Consider the following 26,031-nt stretch of genomic DNA (forward strand, 5'->3'; position numbering starts at 1 on the left):
GTAGAGCTTGAATTCGTGAAGTTACTAACAGTTATATACCCTTCCATAGAAAGACAAATAAGGTGTGCCATCTTAATCATTACTGTGATTAGTAAAATGCTATTGTATTTGTACAGTATAAAATATAAACAAAGTTTGCATAAGCCTATGTTCATCATCCTTCTCTTACTATGCCATGAACTACAACTTAAACGCAAGTGATTGGGTCATGCTGTAAACAAATGAGAATTCTGTTCAGGTTTTGATACTGTGCTCATCATCGTCGTATCTGAGCATCTTCCAGTTGTGCCTTAATTCACACCACACTTATTCTCTACAAGAATTCCTACAATTTAAGTAAAGCTTAACAGCTATAAAAATCCAATTATTTCTAACTTAATTAGTGGTTAAAAAGTTAGATTTTCAACATAATTCTTGAAACAGCACCACCTTTTTAAAAAGCAAGATTATTTTTATGCAGGTTTTTAAAATGAAACCCTATATATTTTCAAACTGTTGAAATGTTTGACTGCATACATTGTTCTTTGCAGGGTTTCTTTTATTAACCTAAAAAACCATTTCAATCCCAAGAAAACTGCAGCACAAAGGAAAGGATTCCCCTCTAGCAGATTGAGATTCGTTTTGGTCTTCACAGACCCCTTAATCTCTTCTATTCCCTACAGCCAACAGTAAATTACTATAAGCTAAAAACTTCAAGCACTCCTTAGTAGAGAGTAATATTATGATCATGCATTTCACAAATGGGGAGATGGAGAAATGTGCTATTACAGCAAACCATATATGTACCCAGCGTTTCTAACTGCAACCTGTAAGCGACCACACGTTTCAAAGTGAAAATATCAGTTTTAAGCAGTATCCATATTTTTAAAAACACCACACAACAGGATCAATCAGTAATTGATTTGCTACTCAAATAAATAGAAAATCTGCATTTTAATGTCACATTGAATTTTAGTACATTTCAATCCAAGAAAAAAAATAAACTGAGACATGGTAATGAGTACAGGTTTATATATTACAATATGCCTTGTTATATTACATTTGTGGCTGTATGATAAAAAATAACTCGGGCAGATGGAATCTGAACTCATTTAAGTAACTGTCAGGAATAAAGCATTAAATGCATTTCTGAAATAAGTACTTTATTTAATTTCAAAATCTTAAAACAGCATAAGATCTTGACCTTGTTTAAAAAAGTTTAGTTAACACTGAGCCAGCTGAATAAGTATTTTGAAAGGTTTTAACATACTTAAAATAGAAAATGCTTTCCCCAGTCTTACATCCAATGGAGGGCTAGATGATTTCTACAGCAGCTTATATGGCTAAATCCATCATGAGCCTTGAATTAGAAATGTACACTACTGAACTCTTCAAGGAATCCAGCAAATTTCAGAAGTTGCTCACTTCATATGAAAGCAAGACAGTTACTGTATGCAAAAATATTTTTCAAACCGTTCTTAATTTTAAATTGAAATCTAAAGGCATGGTCTTTTCATTATAAAAAATGTAAAGGTACAACAGAAACTCTAGAGGAAAGTTTTCAGCTATATTGATTTTGCGACCCTCTGAGAAAAAGGAAACAAACTGAAAAAAAAAAGGTTCATTAGTTAAGCTTTGTGCTCTAACCAAACTACTTACAGTGATTTTTCAATGGCAAAAGCCCATGCTGACTGGGTGACAACAGTTCCAAATACTTTTGTAATAATTTTTATTTGTATACAAGAACACTAAAATTATCCAGTCATGCATTGTTTGTCTTAAGCATTCTGCATCTCTTTTCCAATCTTGTAGCTAAGGATCTTGTTCCAGTCAATCTTAGTGCGGGTAACTGGCAATTGTCGACGTAAGGCCTTGAAAGTAGTGTCTGACATAGTTTGATAATTCTCACTGATAGCAGTCTGTTAAACAGAGCAAAGAATTAGAATTATTCAAAACAAACTACACTGAAAAAAAGAAAAGAACTGAAACAGTGGCATACATATACAGATAATTCAAATAATCACAGGATAATGTGTAACCTGTTGCCTCTTGTCTTACTAAAATTATGCAGTCTAAAAAAATTAAGATCACACTTGTTTACAGTAAGCTGTCAAATGGGAGCCCAAAAACTCGGTCTTGGTTTAGAAAGTTAAATATAGGTTTTGAGAGCTAACAGTATTACCATAGACCATAACCTTTCACTATTTTTTCCTATGAGGGTGATCATTTTGCACATGCAGTACATTTAGGGTTGGCAGAATTAAAAAAATTCAAACTGATAATATCAATGTATATTTTAAAGCATTTTTTTAAAGTTGATTTAAATTTTCAGTTGCAGGAAATTAATGACAGATGTTGAGATTCAAAAAATTAAAGCTTTATAACTGTTAAAAACAAATTGCATACATCACGTCAAAAATATACAAAGTAAATATCTTTAAATCAAACTCAAATTCTCAAGCAGCATTATTCTTCCTTTGCCTAGCAGTAAATTTTGATTAATAGAAATATTTGTTAGTTTGTGAAATCAATGCTTAATGATAAAAATCCAATCCTTCCCAGCCTAAATGTGTGTAAGCTCTACAACAAGTAACACTTTTAGTCATATGAATTTAAAGTGTACAGTGCTTTTTAGCAAATTAACATACGTGGGATATAATTTCAAAGTAATCCCTTATATCAAAAGTTTAATGAACATGGAACTCAAATTTCCACAGGTGACTCTAGAACAGTTATATTTTGCAAACTATATAAACCTTATCCATTTGAAATACCTGTCTTATTCATACATCTACCAAAGCTGCTAGAAAACCCCCGAAATAAAGTGAGGTCTTGATTTGCTTGGATGGAAATTTCCACCAAAATGTGTACTTTTTGCTCTGGTGAAATATTATCTACATATCAAGATGTGTCCATCCAGTCAGAGTATTTAACTATGGACTGGCCTTTCATAAGAGGTTGTGCACTCCTGAAATGAAATAATGTGCATTATACTTGTGCCTAGAAACCCTAGTGAAAATCGGGGTCCTATCATGCTGTACTGTACTGACAAAAAATCTGCCCTCAAAAAGTTCATAGTCTAATTTAAGACGCAACAAGTAGGTGGAACAACCAGAAGGACTGGGGTGGGAAATGAGGGTAACAGAGACAGCTAGAGTGCAGAACTAAAAGTTATCAGCACAATTAGACTGTCTTGACTCTGTTTCTTAAAGTTATAAAATGAATGGTATTATAGCAATAATCCTTAAAATTGAAATGAAATACCAAAACTGCATTCACTTACAAAAGCCAGTTTTCCTACTTCAGTAATATTACATGAGTTTTGGGGCTCAGTCTAAGTGTACACAATATTAGGCGAAATTAAGCATTGTTTTACATATGAGTAATATATTTTGGATATTTCAGAAGTCATACCTGATACTCATTTTCTGCAGCCTCTACAATTTTTATAAATTCCTTTGCTGTTTGGGCTTCATTCTAGGAAAGAAAGAATTTGTTTTCAAATTAAGTAATTCTAAAATGTTACAACCCTAAAAAGGCTGTCAATGAATTATACTTCTCCTGCAATTATAAGATGCTTAAAGTAGCCTCCATTAGCCAGAAAGTCTATAATAGATTAATTGGGCTCTCATAACAAGTGCTATTTAGTTCAAGACTCAATTTGAAAAACTTTGTGCTTCCTAACACCGGAGTAGCTCCATTTTTTCTTTGGTAATAATATATATAGAAATACCTATCTCATAGAACTGGAAGGGACCCTGAAAGGACATTGAGTCCAGGCCCCTGCCTTCACTAGCAAGACCAAGTACTGATTTTGCCCCAGATCCCTAGGTGGCCCCCTCAAGGATTGAACTCACAACCCTGGGTTTACCAGGCCAATGCTCAAACCTCTGAGCTATCCCTCCCTGCTAAGTTTTATTAACAATTATCAAATTAATAGAATCATAGAACATTAGGGTTGGAAGGGACCTCAGAAAGTCATCTAGTCCAACCCCCTGCTCAAAGCAGGACCAAACCCCAAGCATATGGTACTATATTTTGAATGCCTGAATTATGCCTTGGTGCTGCATTTATCTAAATATAGTCCTTAAGTATAAACTAAGCTCATTACTGCAAAGAGGAAAAACTAGTGAATCTTAAGAAAATTTGCAGCAGTATCACTGTCTAATTACTTGTGGGCAAGTCAATATAGAACCATTTATGGAAGCCAAGGCTATTAAATACCTGTGGGCAAGTGAATATAGAGCCATTTATACCAGCTAAGAATAGTACATACCAAAACAAGCAGATCCAATTGAGTCCTTCTCCAGTTATTTTTGTCAAAATTATTAGATTTGTCAAACTGACAAGACCATAGAGACCAGGAGAGATGCGTACTATAACACTATATTTGATTATTCAATAGAAGTGAAAAATAAGTCTCTAAAAATATTGTAAAACAATGGTGTTAAAATGTTTAATCTTTTCACAGGGCAACCTTAAGAATATAAACAATTGATCAGAGATCCAAGAGGGTTTCAAGCAAGAGGCTACTGCTGAGTTGAGCCATAAGGAATACTGGAACTTGGGGGTCTAGCTTGCAAATTTTTAGGAGACTTAGAGCAGCACATCTTAATTCCAGCATTTTTAAATAGACTGGCAGAGAGCCTTGGCCAAGAGTCCCATCCTAAAAGAATGGATAGTCGTCTCTCCTTTTCTTCTACCAGGGAGTCTGCAGTCAGAATTTGATTTTATGGGAGATAAATTAAGCTAACTTCTTGAGGGATATGCCTAGAAGGTGACAGTCTCCAAATCTGCAAGAGGAGCTGCTTCCACAGAGAGATGGGAGGAGTTGTCTTCAGCAGTGGGTCTGTAAAAAGGTTCCTGGAAATTACAGAAGAGGAAGAGGGGGAGACCAGTGGAGGTGGTGCCCACTTAGGGAAAAAAGAAGAGGCCTGAATCCTGCAAAGAGGCAAGGAAGAGATGCTCATATGTTCTACTGAGTTAGGCAATATTTCCTGGATTAACAGCTTCTGCTCAGCTTCCAGAAAAAAAAGCCCATGTGTTGGGAGGTCTGAGAGACACTGAAGGAATCCCCTACTGACCTGGCATACTTATTCATATCTGTCTTTAGCAAGGGAGCTCTGAAATTATTCATTTCAGGTCTGCTGTTGCTGGTAGGAAGCTGCTGCTCAGCCACATGGTGGAGAAGAGGAGGGGGTCCGACAGCTAAGGCACTTTTCCTGCTCTCTCCAAGAGGACAGCGATCTTTGCCTGTGTTGTCTTCTATGCCTTGTATGCCTGAAGTCTAAATATGGCACCTGAACAGGAGACACTTGTTGCCCTTCTCCCTGCTAAGGAAGGAAGGAAGGCTGTCTGAGGAAGTGCTTAGCACCAAATCTTGGTCCTTCAGTACCTGACTGATACGGCAGGACAGGACCCACTGTTGGAACTATCCCCATAGTCTCCAGTGAAGCAAGTGTCAGCTGAAAAGAGCATGAGCAAGGATTTTGGTCCCTTTACTTATGACTCAGAAGTAATTTCCATGCCTACAACTTCTGAAATTTTATCATCATTTAGCACCACCCATCCCCACTCTGAATGCTGTTACTGTGATTGGAAAGCCAATGAGCCTTGCTTTATTATTATTCTTTTTAATATACATTTATTTTAATTCACAACATTCTTCATTAAATCCAGTTTGGCACTCAGAGCCCAGTTCTTCATCAGCATGTCATGACCATCTGAGATGCTTTCAAATTGTACTTTTTCCATTCCCTTCAGCTAATTTAATTTCATTGACAAGTTTATTAATGGACACTCCAAGCAGAAAATATAAATGTTTATTCACTTCCTCATGCCTTCTACCAGTCATGGTATTTTATTATTAAGAGCAATTATTAGTTCATGCTGCACTCAGACAGCACCAGTCCCTACAGTGAACAAGCCTTAGGATGCAACTGTTTCCACACACAGGGTTTTTAGGCATCTCCTCCCTAATGCACCATAATAACCTCTATCAAAAAGGGACAGCTAAGAAGAAATAAGGCCTGTATCCAGCAAGCGTGGAGCCTCTGAACTGCAGAATATGTGAAGTTTTGTCTCCACCCCTGAAATGGATTTAAATGTCCATGAAAGCAAAGGTCTGACATCATCACTTGTTACAGATAGGGGAGAACTCCATAACTAGTGTTAGCTTGAACTGGTATAGCCTAACACTGCTCTTTTTAGAGCCCTCATCTTCTCCTAAGCAAACACTGCCAATTGTGTGCCAATAATTGGGAGGGGAAGGAGAGTGTTCAGCGGGTACTACTTCGGACAAAACTCATTGCACGTTCAAAATCTAATTCCATAAGCCACACAGCCACCTACAATTAACAGTTTAAGAAGAGTTAGAGTAAGCGCAGATAAATAATAATAAATAGTTCAAGCTAACTATAATCTCACAACTAAAATTAATCTGTCTTGTTTCTTTAAAAGTCACAAGCAAAAAAAAGTCATGCAGCAAATTCAGATTACAGTATTCTGGAGGACTTCAGAGAAGACAGCAGACATCTATACCTAAATGTACATGCAATGTAAAAATATTAGCTATCTACTTGCATGTACAATTTTATTCACCTATTTCTAAATGGTGAAAGGATCTTGTGTCAGAATGTCTAACCGGCACTGTTGTGTAGAATACAAGAAAAAACACTTGCAGTGTAGAATACAAAGGCAGAACTCATGCTGAGCATCAAAAGTCTTAAGTGTTATATTAAATAATACATCCAAAACCTACACCAAAAATGTGTCACTTCAACATATAATGAGATCTTGTAAAAAGATAACTTACAGACACTGTTAATGAATCTTGTATGTCTTTATGGCTCACTAGCTGAACATTACCATCTTCATAATAGTGAACCTATGCAAAAGTAAAACAATAAATGTTATCAGTACTACAGCTACTGAATCAACATGGTGGTAAAATGCCAACATTAGTCAATATGTAAACACACGTTTTTGGGGGAAGAGAGGGATCTGTTGGTGGTGCATTTCCACGGAAATGCAGTTATACTTCAAGTGCTCAGCATGTTATGTGCTCAGAGTAGCACTTTTCGTGTCTAGGAATTTCTTTGCAATTAACAGTTCATTTTATCCAAGCTACTTGCGGTAGCTGTAAGGTGTTGTTCTTTAGGAGACTTATTGGAAGCTACACAAGTAAGAGGATTGACTTTGTTCAAGGAGAGTTTTGGCAAAGCTTCAGGCTGCAGTGTGTTGCTGTCCTCCTTGCTCACCCAGACTGTTTGCTGGAGGCAGTGTGACATCTTGTATTAAGCAAGCCCAGGTGACCTTTCTAAAAAGAATTCCTTCTGGCACAATAATGTTAGTAACCTAACTAGTAGACACAGCAGAATAAGTTTGGAAACTCTTGGTCTCTCCCCAAAAAGTTTTAATGTACTCCCCCTCTGCCCTCAATTTACAGTCCTACCAGTCTTAGTCTTAGATTCTTTAAAGGTATTAAAACTAATCTTGATAAAGTCAATGAGTTAAAAACTGGAGCAATTTGAAGACATTGAAAATGCAGGATTATAATGCTGATCACTGGTTTCCGTGTGGGGGATTTAAACACCTATGGGAAATTAAAGAGGTACACCTCGAGCACTTAAATGTAAGTTTATTCACAACAAATGACGTGGTACTGAAGAGTAATCAATATCTTTACAATTTAAAGTGGAATCTTTGGAAAATACAAAAGATAAGAGGATTTTGGCCTTTACTGCCAGAATCAAAAGGAAATTATGATGTACATGCACTTGCAACTGAAACTGAGAGAAAGGTCTTGGAACTGAGCCTTGACACAGAAAATTAGGGTTTTTTAGGTTTTTGTGGCCCTAGAGATCACTGATTAAAAAAGGGGCGACTGAACAGTAAATTGGGCCTAATAAACTGTGGGATATGCCCATCCATGATTACCTTTTTAATGACTTTCACAGAGGTACATCAATGGCACTGTATAAATATAAATGCTATTTCCAAAATGAAACAGGAGAAGAATTTTTTTATGGGTAAGAGAACATATTTTTGCCACAACTAGTAAACAGAACTGACACCATTCATTCAGTTGAATTTACAGAGAAGTTACTCCTCTAAAGAGATGAAAAAGGTGTCATTCATTATCAGAAAATGAGAATTTGATACAGCTGAAGAAACATTTCTTGAAAAAGGGACAGACTCTGCCCATGATGCACAGCAAATCATAAAACACAGGCAACTATATTAGCGTCAAGTAGATTCCTCGAGTAGAGGCTCCAACAATCGCTCTTTTGGGAAAAGCTGACTTTCTGCGTTCCCATAGGGACTGGTGAGGAGGTACGTTAATGATTTCTAATGTATATGTGTATTCATTAATTTGGCTGCTCTTGTAATGAGTCTGGTAGGGTATTCAAGGAAACGTTTGACTTTTTTGACAATGTAAACACTGATTCTTAATCCTTTTTTAGAAAGTGTTTCCATTTGCATTGTAGAAGCAGCATACAACTCCTGGAACAAGGAGCATATTCCTCTCATCCTATGCCCTCAAGAGAAAATAGCCTAAAGCTGCATCCAGCCTTCTTTGACCAGACATCAACCCTTTTGATACAGGAGGCAAGAGAGGGGGGAAAAAAACAAACCAAAAAACCCCCCAAAAAAACCCAACCAAAAAAACAATCCCGTGCTCTACAACACACAAAATGGGATGAGTCTCCAAAGCCCTCCATTTTTACAATATAATATATGAATGCATGAATGAATATTTAGAGACAGAATTAATGCCAGTTTATTTTAAAATACTGCAGAATGATTAATGAAATGTGTATCTGTTCCATTTTTTCTTGCACCACAATTATTATTGTTGCTATATCGCCATGAGATTCCCCTAGTTGAAAAAAACTGGAGACCTACTAAACACTGAAGTATACGATTTATGATAAGTGTACCTGAATTTTCAAGATGCCAGCCACCTGAGTGGTTGAAGGGGTGATTGCAAACTTCCATTCTGACCTCCAACGGCCATTCCTTAAAAATAAAAACAGCAGATATAAATAAGGCAGGGAAAATAATTTGAATAAAATGCTGAATTTCAAACACTTAGTTTTGCACTACTAGTGCCAAACTTGACTCTGTGGGAACACTTATTGCTGCTTTTGGATACGGAGCAAGATTATTTATTCATACATACAGACATTCTAACGAACTTTTTCTTTGACTCTAAAAATGTTCCTCATTATTAATTACTTGCCAATTGGGCATGTGTAGCTGAGTACTGTTTAGAGCAAAGGAAGACTCACTGGATGATTTCCAGCAACAGTCACTTTTTTTCAGCCCGCTAGCTTTAGAGTCTTTGCATTTTTATTTAAAAATACCAAAATACCCATGAATCATTACAATATTAACTGTAGCTAAGGCTTTGGACTGCTCTGACAGAAATATAAAGCTCCAGAACTGTGGGCATTCCTTCCATTAGAAAGGAATGCAATAGTTTTCCCAAACCACTCAAGGGGAGATTGTATCTTTCCAGATGTCTGAAATACAGGTAGGCTACATTTCAAACTTTGCCTCCCTGCAAGGCATACACTTCTGAAAAGGTTAGTGGATAATTCTGTCAGGAAAAAAAAGCTATATTAGGACAGCTTCTGGGCTGTCTCAATTTCTACTCCATGTATGTATTTAAGAAAGAAACAGTTTGGGTACAGCATAAACTCACTTTCCACAAGAAGATTAGCTACAGATTTTATTCCCTTTCAGAAGGTAACAATACTGAGACAAAAAAGCAGTTTAAGATTACCAAATAATTAATACAGATTGATGTAGAAATGCTCCACTGAATATATTTCAGGTGACAAGTTAATGCCCAAATCCATAACACCTTAGGCTATAATTTCAGAACTCAAAGTCCAAGCAAGGTAGGGTTTGATAAGTACTTAGCTATCTTTGGGTGGGGTGGAGAGTGTAAGGTTCTGCAGAAGCTGTTGGTTCAGTGTTCCTTGAGTCACTAGTTTCCCAGCTAGACTGCTAGATGGCACTGTAATGCTACAAGTGCCATAACACTGAGGTCCTGACATCTTGCAGCTACAAGAAGTGCCAAAAAATCCTTTATAAACAGAGGTTAGCCACAGTACTCTAACTAAACTCTAACTTGTGTTACTACATTCTGCATACCTAAGCTTCTTCTTGTTTCGGTGTGAAGAACGTATTCTTCACTTCCTGAACAGTTACAGGATGGTAACTAGTATTCTGCAGGTCATTAAATAATTGCAATGTTTCACATCAGCAGAGCCTACATTTTAGTGAAAAAATAAGTCATTTCAATGGTCTGTAAAGTTCTTATCATAATTTAAGTCATAACCATTACAGTGTGTAATCATTGCTGAGCCAAGGATTTCCAGAAGCTTGTTGCACACATACCAAAAGGCTTTCAACTGCTTTTTAAAATGATTTTATTTTATGCAGTCTCTTTACTAATTTATCTATTTTATTTACTAGCTGTCAGCTGTTTTCCAACAGAACTTTCCATTGGAAAATTTCCATTGATAAAAATCATAATGCATTTCACAAGAATATGTCAATTTCATTGGTGCTTCGACTAGGCAGGTCTGCCTGTTTTTCTGCCAGCTTGGCTGCTATGCAGCTGGGAGAGCCTGGTAACTCAGGCTCTGAGAACCTCCAGTTTCCCTAATCTACAGCAGGAAGCACAGCAGCCCTTGAAGCCCCAACGCAAACCATATAGCTATCAGGGCTTCCAGGCTCCCAGCTTCTCAGTAGCCTGAGTTCTGGGCAGCTTAGCGAGCCTTGTCAATTTTGTTTGTATTGTGTAACCATTTCTCCTTTTAAGAGAAAAACTCAGCCATTTGGAATCTAAAAGTTACTTGTATTTTTGAACTAAAATCAATAATATGTATCTAACCAAAGATACATTAATATTGAATTAATTCACATTTATAAGCTAGTCAGCGTAAGTCAGAACATCAAAAGCATTGGCATTTTACATTTTATCAGCTCTGCTGGTTAAGTGAACAGACTGCAAGGCATTATATTGGTATAACACCAAATCATCTCACTGGCTGATACAGATGCATAATGGAATAATTATGCATATCCAATGTAGGCTTCCTGAACTAATGATGTATGACCTCTCTTTGTAGATGGGAATGGAAAGATGTGCATGGATATCGTAATACCAAAGAGGGCATAGCACAAAAGATAGAGAAATAGTGTTCTCTAACAATTACATCCACTGACTATGGAGCACTCTCTTCCTTAACAATAATAGCAGACCACTGCATGCAACTCAGACCCTACTCCTTCTGAAGCTATCCAGAAGTTCACTTCCAATGTTGCAAAACAGTCTTCACACAATTGTGAGTGATTTGATTTTAGTTATTAACCAGATAAACTTTTACAGAGCAAAAAGGAGAAATAGTTAATCTATCCAACAAATTCCAACTTACACAAAAGTTTACTGTTTGCCAAAATCTGGTGGGTAAAGGCCTAGTGCATGTGACTATTCAGAGAAAATGAGTTAAAATGCTAGCATTTTCCATTCTTTGCCAGTCACATCCACAGATCCTCACTATGGGACTTCATCTCGAAGAGTAAACAAATTAACAGGAGGGAACACACACGTGGAGACAATATATTGTGTGTATTTTATATATAGAAAAGAACTATAAAGCCACATAAGGAAAAGTTACTCATTTTTAACTCTGTTTGTTGGAGGACATTATACAAGATTCCACCCTTGGGTCTCATCTTCATAGAATGACAGGTTGGAAATTCCCTGGCTCTCAGACTTTAAGCCCTCTACGGTTTAGTCATTGGGCTTGAGCACCTATATCTAATGCAACAAGTGTGCTACTCTGATGGGAAAACTTCCAGGGAGTTGTACGTAAGAATTAAAAAGCCTCTGACACTGATGGGAAAATATCTGCTCTGAGTTTCTCTCAGAAATCTTTTCTACTGTGAAAATGAAATAATATTAACTGATGACATTTTGCATCATCTCAAGTGTTTTGCTTGAGTTTCTGAAACATTCTTCTTGTTCTCACTTGGTGTGCTCTTTTGGAGAAGTTAAAACTAATGGATTTTTCACTTTTTGTATAACTCCTTTAGGGGGGGGGGGGGAAGAGGGGTGTTGGAGCGGGAGCTGGATTTCCCTTTACCTGGAGTAACAAATTCCTGGAAAGTTTTAAGAGCTGGAGACTTTGAAAAGTTTCTGGTGAAGTTTCTTGGCCACCACAGCTTGTCCTTTTAACACATGTTGCTCTAGGATAGAGACCGATTTGGCCAAGAGGACTCATGAAGAAAAAGCCCTAACAAGGCATTTCTCCTTATTTCTAAAAAAAGCTGTGTTACTGCTAGCAAGAACTCTCTCAAGAAGCTTGGATACAGATTTCCAGAAGTCATGGCTTGTCTTGCTCCCCTCCCCTCCCAATTTCCCACTTTTTTCTGAACAAAACTGACTGGGGTGGTGGACAGAATTGTGTTTTGCCTGGTAGTATAAGGCTGGACTCTGGGAGGGTATTTTGATCACTGATCAGGTTCACTGATTATTCTTCCCTTTGCCTTATGAGGAATTGGTGGTGAATGACTCATGACCAAGGAGCTGTTGGGTGAAGCAGAGGCTAAATATTACTACTGAAAGAATCCTGCTCATCTTCCTTCTGACAAAAAGGAACCATTAGTACCTCTGGGGTAACTGAGGCCTTAGGTATTGATAGTTTAAAGGAAGAGTGCCAAGTGGGTGGAAACTAATGAGTCCACATCCTACAGTAGGCTTCCAATCCCCACTGGTTGCCTGAGTGAACCTAGAATACTCCTACATCTGTGAAAGGACTGCTTCTGGGACTGACTAGGAGAAATAGAAAGTGAAACAGTCTCCTTTGACATTTCTTCCTCTGCCAGTGGAAAATAGCTGTACATTTCCTGGTCCTCAATTTGCTTTTCTTTGTTGACATCTTACAGCTAAGAGAAAAGGACAGTTTTAAAGCTAAAAATAACTGGCTGAAACAATTGTCAAGGAAGAAAAAATGCAAGTAAGAAAATCACTGGAAAGTCAAGGCAAAAGCGTGGGTGGGAATTTCCCAAATGCTCTGCAAAATAACCGATCGGTAGCCTGCCATTTTGCTTCTTTTAGAAGCAAAGCTTTTTGTATAGCTCCTTATAGAAGCTTCAAAGTCACATACAACAGATATGGAACTTCTTCCCATCAAAAGGAGAGCACTATCCTATACTGAGGATGAGTGGATATGATTGTGATAGATAGAGTTACTTAAATATAGTGAAATAAAACAAATACAGGATCAGTTAAGAACTTACCAAAAATTTTTTGCTTGGAACTGATGGCTCTCTATGCATGCAATAATGGTTTGCTGTCCATCAATTGTTTTACCATACACCTTAATTGCAAATGAAAGAGTAAAGTCATGCCAAGTTTTGAATGAATTCCTTAACCAAATTATAAGTACCTTGTGCAAGACAGATTTTAAAAAAAGATACTTAGCTCTTGTATTGTACTATAATTCAGTGACATTACACTACAGAATTTTATTTTTATAACCACTTTCCATTATTTCTATGCATAAACAAAAGCAGCCAATAAATTAGCTTTAAACTATGCCTTGAGTGCTTGTATGATTCACAAAGGAGGAAAATTTAAGGGCGCAGTATTTGGAGTATCATTAGACCTGGTCAAACTAAAATTTAGATGCTGCAGTACATAAAACTTTCAGATTAGCAACAAACTAAATATGTCTCAGCAACTAGGGATTTTAACCATGTAACTATGAGTGGTCATATGAGAGTCTTCAAGAACAGTTTCTATTCTTCGTCTAACTAGATATTTTTAACTTTTTTATTAGGTGAGAGGGAAACAGAGCAGTTAGACACCAAATGTACAACAACAAGGCATATATTTGTTTCAGTATGTCTATGCTTCAGTATTTTGTCCTCTACAAATAATGGTACACCCCTTCCCCCCAAAAAGATCTAAAAATCCAAGGAAATGGAATAGTAAAGCACCAAGCGTGACTGATATCAGAATCAAGTGCTAGTCTGATCCACAATGAAGAAAGGTTGTATTTTTATGAAGCCACCATTACCCACTTTTGCTTTTAAGTGCGGAGGATGGGACAAAGTGCTTTCTCTCCCTTTATCTTGCCATGCTATACCCAAGACTTTGTATTTTGTGTCTCCAAAGCATCCCAAAAAAAGGCCATGAGTATACTTCATGTATTCTTAAAGCAACACACCAAAGACAAGATTTGTTCACACCAGTCTACAAGAGGCATTAAATATTAAACATAAAACCTTATAATAAAAGGAGTTATCGCCTCTTCATTTTTCTTACAGATAGATGACTGCAGCCTTAGTAACTTGGCCTACCCCCAGCAGGTTTGTAGCAACTGCACTTCTAAACTGAGCCTTTCCCTTATTGTTTGCAGCAGTGTTGTAGCCATGTTGGTCCCAGGATATGAGACAAAAGATGGGTGAGCTTGAAAGCTTGTCTCTCTCACCAACAGAAGTTGATCCAATAAAAGATATTACCTCATCCACCTTGTCTTTCTAAAATCTTCTATTGGACCAATTTCTGTTGGTGAGAGAGACAAGCTTTTGAGTTTACAAACCTTGTCTCTTTCCCTTATCTCTAACTCCACTCAGAGTTCACTTAGTCACAGTGAAACTTCACCCCCATATTATCTGTGTTTTCTTACCAATAACACATTCTCTAGAGAAGATATAGCAAATCAATGTTCGCTAAAATTTATGGTACTTCAGAGTCTAGTTCCTTCATGTTTGGAACCTTACAGATGTAGAATTGAAGAAGAGAAGGAACTGTTGCTGCAGAACTGCCTACATTTTATAAAGAGACTCACTAGTGCTGAAGAGTTCTCTCCCTGTTCCCCAACTCCTGCAAGACTGAAAATCCAAATTATACTTAGCTATGATTTCAAAGTGGCCTTTTCTTCCAGTTGAGATCAAGAGTTTAATTACAGGTGTAAATAAGGGTAAAAATAAGTCACCATGCAAAATTCAGACAACTGGATTTTAAATAGCTCCTCAAGGCAGAGACTTTGTCTTCATGAACAATGCTTAAAATGTTCTCAACAATTCAAGTAATAATGTTAATATGACTTAGAAAAACAAATATAATCGATCAATAACATTATCAAACATTAGCCAGTTAGGTATCTCTAATGTCACAAGCAGAACAGGATTTGGAACTACTCTACGTTCTCACACTTTGACCTTGGAGCAATACAAGAGATACCACTGAGTCTCAAGAGGCTAGTGAGTAGCCGATGCTGCACAATGCTCCAGAAGCTTGTTGTTGGGGACAAAGAGAGAAAGAAAAGACATGATTGTAGGATGTGCAGAGTGGTGGGTAATGAGAACACTAAAACCGAAGACATTCCCACCTATGACTTTAAGGGAATGTCTATACTAGACTTTACTTCGTGTTTACATTATCTTGTATTTCAGGTACCGATATTCTCCTGCAGACAAAAATATAAGCAGACAAGGGAGGCTTCAATCTCCCATCATTTCATAGCTGTCTAGTACTTACTGTGCAGACACCACTTGGGTAGTGTTCTTTCACATAGGCTCTCATTGCAGTCTCTACTGAATTTCTCCAGGACTCAATCGCATTTTCAGCTTCATGGGGCCTTGGATCAGTAGCCTCCTTTCTTAAGTGATCAAATTTAAAAGCTATCTTGTTTTTTGGATCCAAAAATTTTCCATTGCCCAAATCACCGTGTTCTGTTATCAATACCTGCATTACAAAGTTGTAGTTGTAACCTTTTATTTTATTTATTTATTTAACACACACACAGAGTTTGGTCTTGACATTACATCATTCAGTACTGTGTAACCCCACCAAATAAAGGAAAAAGACTAAATTGTGCAAAAGTGAGGCTCATCCAAATCTCATGCTTTAAAACTTAAGATGTGAACTAAGTTCATGCACAGCAGCGGCAAAGAGGGGGGATATAACAGATATTAAACAGCAGCAAACCTTGAGTTCTCATCTAGTTCACCCCTCATTAGGGTGACCAGACAGCAAATGTGAAAAATGGGGACGGGATGGGAGGGTAATAGGAGCCTATATAAGAAAAAGGCCCAAAAATCGGGACTGTCCCTATAAAATTGGAATATCTGGTCACCCTATCCCTCATTGTAGAAAATGCAGAATTCATACATTAAATGGAGGTCTTCCAATGTCCATGGAATTAGTGCATAATAGTATTTCAAATCCTATATTAGATTAATCTGATTTTTAAAAGATAGGCAGGGTTTTTTTGTTCATGATATAACTATAGGGCAGAGTTAAGATTGTTTAGGTGCCTTTACTCTGCATTTTACAGGATTAGAGGCCATGTGTCCCCACACTGCTTATATTGTAGCTCTTTATGGTTTACATTATAAACAGGTTATTAACTTAGAATATTAGCCAAAGCATATTTTTGCAAGAAAATAAAGGCAAAAGTTCTAATATCATAGCATGCTCCTTAAACTTTAAGAAACCTGTTATGAGTTTAATATTTCATTGTATCCATACCTGTTCATCATAACCTTCAATTTTCACTGGAGTAAACTGATCCAGATTGTACTGTGCAAATGCACTAAAAGAAAAAAAATGCATATCAAGTTTACCAGACCACCTGTTTTGCAATACATTTCTATACCATAGCACAGTAAAGACATTTTACAGAATAGTGTATTAGCTTAGTACACTGAAGTGCCCAGGATATATACACTGATACAAAGCGTGCGCGCGCACACACACACACACAAAAAGGTGTGTGCAGAATCCAAGAAGTCTATTTATTCCAAATGAGAATGACAATTTCTGTCCTCTAAGGTGGAATCTATTTTTGAAGTAATTTTTAATATATAGTGTTGCTACATATACAGAAAGCTTTTAGTATAGAGGGCATGAGTATTAACCATTCAAAAATCTTGACAGGGTTAACCAACACTTTAGAGATATGGTGTTGCCTAACAAAAGGAGCAGCGAGACTCAGAAGACCTAGGTTCTATTCAACCACTGCCCTGCTAGGTGATCTTGGGCAAGCTACTTTGCCACTATGTGCTTCAGTTTCCCCATCTGTAAAATAGGGATCACACTCATCTCCTTTCTAAAGAGCTTTGAGACCTATAGATGAAAAGTGCTATATAGAGCTAGGTACACCTCTACCCCGATATAACGCGATCCGATATAACACGAATTCGGCTATAACGCGGTAAAATGGTGCTCCGGAGAGGGGGGCGGGGCTGTGCACTCCGGCGGATCAAAGCAAGTTCGATATAACGCGGTAACATTTTTTGCCTCCCGAGGACAGCGTTATATTGGGGTAGAGGTGTATTATCAGAGTGCAATAGCTGAAACCTTTTGAGTAAAAATTTCCAAACTTATGGAGATAAGTATAAGTTCACTAGATGTGGTCCACGGCACGGGAAAATAAAGTAAGTCTACTTATTCCACCCCCACCACCACCCATTCCACCATCTTTGGGAACTTACATTTACGCATAATCTTTCATCCAAGAGTCCCAAATAGGCTCAAACTTACCAAACAATTTACTTTGTAGTGATAACTTTGCCAACCATTGCAACACTATACAACTTTTTATGACAGAAAGTGAAGAATACCTCTAACTGAAACTGGAAGGGGATTTGTAGATAGGCATGATGTAAGTTACCCAAATAAATATAGGCAGATTAACACCCCTGCAAAAAAGTGCTCTGGAAGCTTTAGTGAACACAAGACACAGGACTACTTATACTTTATCCAAAGAGACAGCACTTGCAGGAGCACTGCTCCCTTTAGAAAACTGCTCCAATATGGTTTCTATATTCAAAGGGCTGATTCAATATTGACAGAGCACTACACAGTCATCTACACTACTCCTGTAACTCCTGTTTTCTCCTTGGACATCTCCAATCCAATTATTGACCAACGTTAACTATTTAGTTTATTAGCTCTGATGAACACACAGCCAGAGTTACAAGTGCAGAAATTAACAAATCAGATCACTGTGATCACTTGTTGTTAACAAAACTTTAATAGAATGTGAAAGACTGAAAGTGTTTAGGTGCTAAGTGTAGTATGTGGTACTTACTGGGCTGCTCCTTCCCTGAGAAGATTATCGTTATTAAGCAGCAACCGAACATCTGAAAGAAAATATTTAAGTCTTAACACTATTTTCAAGATGTTAGAATACTTAATATTTTTATTAGCCCATAAAATAATTAATTTACATAGTATCAAATGTAACTTATTCCCCAAGAAAATGGGGGGGGGGGGGGAAAGTAGGTAGCAAACCTGTTAAACAATAGATACTTCACCATCATGACTGCACAGTAATTGGATGCAAGACAGATGACTAAAATGGATTGCCCCAGCAAGTAGGTAAGCAGATATAAGTAGGGCCCTACCAAATTTATGGTCACGAAAAACACGTCACAGACTATGAAATCTGGTCTCCCCCTGTGAAATCTGGTCTTTTGTGTACTTTTACACTATACTATCCAGATTTCACAGGGGGAGACTAGCATTTCTCAAATTGGGGGTCCTGATGCAAAAGAGAGTTTCAGGAGGGTCACAAGGTTATTTTTGGGGGGAGGGGTGTCACAGTATTGCCACCCTTACTTCTGCACTGCCTTTAGAGCCGAATGGCCGGAGAGCGGCGGCTGTTGGCCGGGCGACCAGCTCTGCAGGCAGCAGCACAGAAGTAAGGTTGGCAATACCAAACCATGCCATCCTTACCTCTGCACTGCTGGTGGCGGCGGCTCTTCCTTCAGAGCTGGGATCCCAGCCAGCCGCTGCTTTCCAGCTGCCCAGCTCTGAAGGCAGCGCCGCCACCAGCAGCAGCACAGAAATAAGGGTAGCAGTACCGCAACCCCCCCTACAATAATATTGCGACTCCTCCACAATCCTTTTTTGGGACAGGACCCCTACAATTACAACACAGTGAAATTTCAGATTTAAATTGCTGAAATTATGAAATTTATGATTTTTAAAATCCTATGACTGTGAAATTGACCAAAATAGACTGTGAATTTGGTAGGGCCCTAGATATAAGCCATACTATAGAAGAGGCATGATCAACAATCTAGGAAACTGTGCCAGATTAGCCACAAGAACTGTGTAATGGCTCCACTTGTCTACAGACAAGTGTTCAAAGATTACTAAAGGTCATTGTACAGCCGCCTAGTCATAGACTTTAAGTACAGTTTTTGACAGTGGTGATTAGTGTTGTATACATAGTTAATTTTCATTTATTGTATTTTCCCTGCCCCTGTTCCAATCTCCTAGAGGACTTTGCTAACCTGAACATATATTTCAATCTAGATTTCAAATCCGCAGGTGGATCAGAAATTTAAGAATGTAAAAAGTCAGTTGCAATTCAAGCAATATTAAGAATTATTTTTAGACAAGGACAACCCACCCTTCTATGCCAGTAAAATCCTAACCTGCTAAATCACCACTTTGTAGATGGTTTCAGGTGAAATATCTATATGCAGAGTTAATCACAATACTGTTCAGTACAGAAAACATATAAATGTAAAAGGCTGGCTATAGGGTTAAAATTGAAAATAAAACCTAATATATGCTCCCACCTGCAAATCTGAAATTCAGATTTTAATTTAAAAGAACAAGTAAACATATTTCCTCATCTGAATGACTAATGTTACTATCATGCCACCTAACCCTTAATATTCTCTCCTCTCACCCAAATATTTATAAGAATATATACAAGGACCAAAATGATCAGATTATCAGAAACTGATACCTAGAATAGGAAATGGAATCTCTGTGTACTTAAAAAAATAAAATTATTTAACAGATTTTGGAATTTGTTTAACCACTGTACATAAAAACTTTGATTGGTGTATAATGTCTGAAGGAGAGCCCTCTCAACCATGGCTCAAAGCAGGGTTTTTCAATAAACATTAGCAAATTCATGAGGCTTGTAGGAAGGAGAAGGTAAAATATGGGAGATTTATCCACATGGAAAACTCCAAGTTTTATACCTAAAAAATAAGTTTAACTTTTTAAATGACAATATGGGGCTGCTTGTTCCTGTCCCCTGGTCCTTTGCATTACTCTTCTAGGTCTCCATCTTTACATCCCATCTTGGTCACATCACGTATAACCGTCCTTTCAATACCTCCCTTCTATCCTCCTCTGTGCTCTACCCCCAATATCATGATCTCCCAACTCCTGCCCTCTACCATGCCCCCTCCCCACACCTCCCAATACATCCTCCTCCACACACTCCCTCTTAGGCTGTCCCCTTATGTACTCCCCTGCTGCCTTTCTCTATATCCCCAACATCTCCTGTACTCTATCACCATACCTTGGGCACTCATACCTCAGAGCCATCTCATTCCAAAATAGAGGAATACAGCTCAATATCACTCCTCCTGCTCCCCACCCCCACTCATTTCACCTTTCTCCCAACCCTAAAACTCTTGATTCACTACATTTCCCTTTGATCTCACAGCCTCCCACTCCATGCCTTCCCCCCTGCAGCTTATCCCCACAACAGCAGTATCAATAAAGTCTAAAAAATAATCAGCACAAGGTCAGTTTACCATTTATTCATACACATTTGTACTTTAAACACTGCATTTTATACACTTAAAAAACCCAACAAGCTCTTAAACCCTCCCCCAACCGCCTCCAACTAACCACACCCAATATACTACTACAAGGCATTTTTCAGCAAGGTAAAAAAAAAACTGGAGTGTCTAGCCTAGGTATTCACCCACGAAAGCTCATGCTCATATACGTCTGTTAGTCTATAAGGTGCCACAGGACTCTTTGCTGCTTTTACAGATCCAGACTAACACGGCTACCCCTTTGATACTAGCCTAGGTATATATCAAAGCATGAGCAGTTAACCAAAGTCTCCTTCTTTTCATCATATCAAACAGTATTAGCAGTGGTCAGTATTGCAGAATTGGCAATAGTGGCAAAACAAGGTCTCATCCTCACTCTAAGACAAAAGTTTTTCCCTTGGCAGTCAGAAGGCAACGCACAGTCTGGGAATTTAAGATTAGTCTGAAACTCACCAAGCCAAGCTTTGAAAGTATTTCATAGTACTTCAGTAGCAAAGTAGTGACTGAAGATAAACAGCATGAAATGGCAGAGAAGGGTGAAAAAAACAAAACAACGAACACCTAATCTCCGATAACTTTAAATAAGCTATTAAATATATAGACACACAAGATATCTGAAATGCATTAACAAGTTAGATTCAAAACAGGGAAGCACAAAGATACTCACCATTGAACACCTCATTAAATTCCCCAGGAGGAGCATGAATGATGAACTTCGCTGCTATGCGCACCTTAAATTAAAAAAAAAGTATATTCTTGTGTAACTGTACATCAAAAGAAATAAAAATATGTAAATACCAAGTCTTCCAAAACTCAGTGTCCATCCATGCAAAAGAAATCAGTACTACTTTGTATGGTTTTAATGTCCAAAATATAAAGTCCTTCAAATCCCACTATTCAATACAATCCAGATTCCCAGAACTATTTTTGTCTCTGTACATACCAGGAACAGGGACTAGGACTTGTTTCTAAGCATAGAGCACAACATGGAGGGAGGCTACCATATGCAACACAGAGGAGCAGAGAAGGGAAACAACAAGTAACAAGACTCAAGTTGTAGAGCTTGCAGTTCATAACGTAATTTGCAATCACTATAAGGTCCCTTTGTAATGCCAAGGCAGGGGAAATAGCGCTCTCTCTCTAATAGAATCAGGCCTCTACACTGGAAGCTGTCTATGGAAAGGGCTGTCTTATTTGTCTGTACAAAACCTAACAGAGAGGGGTATTTGTTCCATTTTATAGCATTAAACTGAAGCGGATGTTTTGTACTTGTTTCTTTAATTACCAGAATTTCAGATATTTTTCTATGAAGAAGCTTTACACTTAAAGCTCATCTATGCCAAAACAGACAAAACCAAGATCTCATTAACATAATTACTGTGAGACCACCACAAACTCAAACAGAAAATTGTGCCTGTGCTATGTGCGCTATAGAACACCGCTTTCCAATATACTGAATTTTCACAAATCAAGGAAACTGAAATGCTTCAGACTATATTCCATCAGGGTTTTCGGTTTCAAATCAATAGGCCTGGTGCTTGCAGGTCACACACGTTTTTTTGAAGATCCCACCTAAATACAAGCTTAGGGGCCTACGGCTGTGTCTACACTACAGACTTCTATCAGTTATTGACAGCAGTATGAAGAGGTATGATCTAGAAAAGCGGTTCTCAAACGGTGGGTCAGGACCCCAAAGTGGGTTGGAAGTTCGTTTTAATGGGGTCGCCAGGGCTGGCGTTAGACTCACTGGGGCCCAGGGCAGAAAGCCAAAGCCCAACTCTTGCCATGAGGGGCTGAAGCCAAAGCCCGAAACCTTTGTTCCCACAGGGCTTGGGCGTTTTGCCCTGGGCCCCAGTGAGTCTAATGCCAGCCTTGCAAAGTCTGAGCCCTGCCACATGGGGCTGAAGCCCAAACCTGAACAGCTTAGCAGTTCTTGGGGCCTCCTGTGGCATGGGGTCATGTAGTAATTTTTGTTGTTAGAGGGGGGCGGGGTAACAGCAATTCTTAAACTTCATTGCACTGATTTACAGCCCTGCAGTGGGACTGTGATCCTTCAGGACCCGCTCCCATAGTAGCAGAAAAATGTACTTTCTGGCAGGTGGGATTGGGTAGGCAAAAAACAAATAAAAAACAGACTGCAGTAATTTGTGGGAAAACATTAAATCTCTCATCAATTTGTCAATAATAGAATTTCAGCAATGTAAATCAAGTTTTCCTTTGTTTTTTAATAAAGGTTTTAATACTTAAATTGAAGCAAGAGTAGAAAGAGATTTGATGTCTATTATAACAGAAGTTAAAGTATTTTTACATGATTTACGCATGATTTGTTTTATTCTTTTAGTGGTAAAAATTGTGTCTGAATTCTATTTACATATTTTATATATAAAAATATATATTAACTGACTGGGTTTTTAGTAGCATGGGGGAAAATCTGTCTCTCTTGAGGGATCTAAGTTTTTTTGCAGGTGGGAGCAGGACTGGGTATTGTGGGACAGGAGTGGGATTTAAAAAAATAGTCCTGCACAAGGCTCTAGTGTGATCCCTGACTGACACAGCTATGCCAGCAGAAGCCCCTAGTATGTGCAGTTATACTGACATATCTGCTATGTTTGTGTTGGTGGTTTTATTACACCGGTATAAAACACACTTTTGCCAGTAGAGTATACTGGTATTCTTTCATCAGTAAAGCACTTTAGTTTCAATATAGCCAAGGTCCTATTTTTGAAAAATGTGGATTGTATAGATGTGAAAAAAATGTCAAAATAACTTAGTTCACTGAAAGTCTAAACTTGTTAACACTTAAGCAATTTTGTTTTGATATGACGAGTTGATTCTAAGAGCATTTATTTAAAATAAAAATAGTGTTGGCTCCTGATGTTGCAAAGCACATTAGTCTCATTTACATTAATGGAACTATTCATGTGAGTAAAATTACATACCTGCTTAAAGGGTCTGATCCTGCAAACACTTTTTCAATATTTTGATTTTTGCCTATAGCAGTTTTGTAGAAGTCAAATAAGATATCCTACCAGTAATGGCATTTAAACAAAATTAAAATTTGATGTAGACTTGCATTATAAATTCAATCTAGAATCGTAAAAGCACAAGTTTTACAAAGCATCAACCTGATTTAAAATCAGGTTAGGCCACTTCACCCCAATCTGTACTCATACTGCAATTTCCTAGTTTTTAAAAATATGACAGTCTTCACACAAAACAAAGCTGACACTGAGGGGCTCAACTGATGACTTATGCTGTTTTAGCCATTTTATTAAAAGCAGCTGCACTAATTCAATCCCTGTCCCCAATCCACTAATCCAGCACAAGGCAAATTCTTCAAAGATCTGACATTCTTTCTCACTTATTAATCTCTCACAAACAATGGTATGAAATATAACATACAGAGTGCCAATCCTTGAAAAAGCGGAGTTGTTTCATAGCATTAACGAAAACATTCATAAACTCAAACTTTCACTAGGCTTCTGAATAAACATTTACCTGGAAGTGGCTTTTTAGAATAACTTAATGCTTTGGACGATTTTAAGCCTAAAGTTAGCTAGCAAGATGTATGCTATAACATGGATAGTACTTTCTAGTTTCAATTTTTCCTTACCAGAATAATGAATTATATAGTTTGTCAGAGGTCAATAAACAGGTACATTAGTTATTTTGTCACTGAAAAGAACTAGTTTTATCATTACTAAAGAGGAATTTTCAGTACCAATTATACCTGCTTCCCAAAATTTAATGGTCCTTTTTATTCTTTCCAGGACAGATGGTGCTCCCTTATTTGGCACAATAGTTTTACTAGAAAACTAGTCAGTATTCCTCAGTATCAAGTAAAGATTTTGTTTTTTGCTGAGTACAGAAAGTCTTAGAAAAAGTCTGAAAATAGGCTATCAAACCTTTCATAACAGCCACCCATTGAAGAACAGAATAATTTTATAAACAGGTATTTAAGAAAAATATTCCATTCACTTATTGTAATATTTTAGAAAACTAAGTATTTACTAATCATAAATACTTCCAACAGGTAGGGGTTTTTTTTTTTGTTTAAAATAAATTCTTCTTTTGGTATCTTCAGTCCATGTTCACTGACTTAAGTCAACTGGGACTTTACATTGATTTTACATTGAAAACACTCCAATTAACAGGGTGATGGTAATGGTAGTGAAAAAAAATTGATAGATATCAAGAAGGACCTGCCATTTTAATGATCTTCCTACCACAGATCCCTCTGGAAGATGTAAATTAGAACAGGAAGAGAGTAAATATAGCCATTTAAACACATTTTTGAATGACTTTACCAAAAAAGTCTAAAGGAAAGGATACAATACACTAAGAGGCACAACTAGTTATACTTTGCTTTTATTCTTTTCTATGTGTATGATGCAAATCAGTATAAATTATAAACTCAAATGTTGACTTTTACAACTTAGTTGGAGTTAAATATTTATGGTTACACAGAATTATGATTGATTATTCTAGACAACAATGTAAAATAAAGTTTAAAGACACCATTTAAAATTAGTTTCACATTTACAGTAGAAGTTCTATCATTCAGAAGAGATTGGTTATTTAACAGTTTAACTAGAAGAGACTGGTTAAGAGTTGGCTTAGAATTTCTTAAATTGATTACAAATACTTTTAGAAGAGTGAAAGAAACTCAGAACAAATGCAAGTTTTTAAAAAAACTTGCAACTCAAACTCTGATTTAATTGTTTCAAAAGGAAAACAATCCTTTCAGTCCCAGTTTGCATAAAATTGTCTAGATAGCAAATTCTTAATTTTTAGATTTTTTTTAAAATTCTGTAATTAAAGTTAAGGAATTAAGATTACACTTGTGTCTTCATTTTTAAAAAACATCTCAGATTTAAAAACTCAGACTTTCTTGGCTTTTGAAATAATCATATAGTTTGTATGTGAATTAACGTTATACAAAAATTAGGCAAAATTATGGTAGTAAGAGACAGCAATCATCGTATAAATTCACAGAAGAAAGTTGTTTATCAGAAACAGATCTTGCAGGTTTTACCATAAGTGTATTTTCAACCACACACACTAATGCTTTTAAGTTAAGTCAAACAGGCTAACCTAAATATACTTTGTGAAACATTACAACTCCCCCTCCGTCCCATCGCTTGCTCCCCCATCCCCCGGGACTCACCTGCCACCTGTACAACCAGGCTGGGAGGAGCCGACATGGAGCCTGCCCACCTGCCCAATCAGGGCACAGTGGGGCATGGCAGAGGTCAGTCCCCAGAGCGAGGCCCTGGGGTGGGAAAATTGGGGCACAGCAGGTTGTGTGTGTGGGTCCATTCCTGGAGCAAGGGGTCAGGGTGGGAAAATCAGGGCACAGTGAGTGAGTGTGTGAGTGTGTGTGTGTGTGTGTGTGTGTGTGTGTGTGTGTGTGTGTGTGTG

General features: G+C 37.5%; 1 protein-coding gene across 1 annotated transcript in view; it reads right to left on the reverse strand.

Moving 5' to 3' along the window:
- Positions 1–914: 914 nt before the first annotated feature.
- CAPZA2 (capping actin protein of muscle Z-line subunit alpha 2) overlaps positions 915–26,031 on the reverse strand; it is a 44,016-nt gene continuing 18,899 nt past the window's right edge. The window contains exons 2-10 of the mRNA XM_026648737.2: positions 21,278–21,341; positions 18,105–18,156; positions 16,541–16,604; positions 15,548–15,754; positions 13,300–13,379; positions 8,922–9,000; positions 6,794–6,865; positions 3,394–3,456; positions 915–1,898 (exon numbers count right to left, since the gene is read on the reverse strand). Of these exons, the coding sequence (XP_026504522.1) occupies positions 1,758–1,898; positions 3,394–3,456; positions 6,794–6,865; positions 8,922–9,000; positions 13,300–13,379; positions 15,548–15,754; positions 16,541–16,604; positions 18,105–18,156; positions 21,278–21,341 (822 nt within the window). The 3' untranslated portion in view covers positions 915–1,757. The remainder of the gene's footprint in view (positions 1,899–3,393; positions 3,457–6,793; positions 6,866–8,921; positions 9,001–13,299; positions 13,380–15,547; positions 15,755–16,540; positions 16,605–18,104; positions 18,157–21,277; positions 21,342–26,031) is intronic.

Source organism: Terrapene carolina, unplaced genomic scaffold (genome assembly GCF_002925995.2).
Source record: "Terrapene carolina triunguis isolate 2854851 unplaced genomic scaffold, T_m_triunguis-2.0 Scaffold68, whole genome shotgun sequence".
NCBI lineage: Eukaryota > Metazoa > Chordata > Testudines > Emydidae > Terrapene > Terrapene triunguis.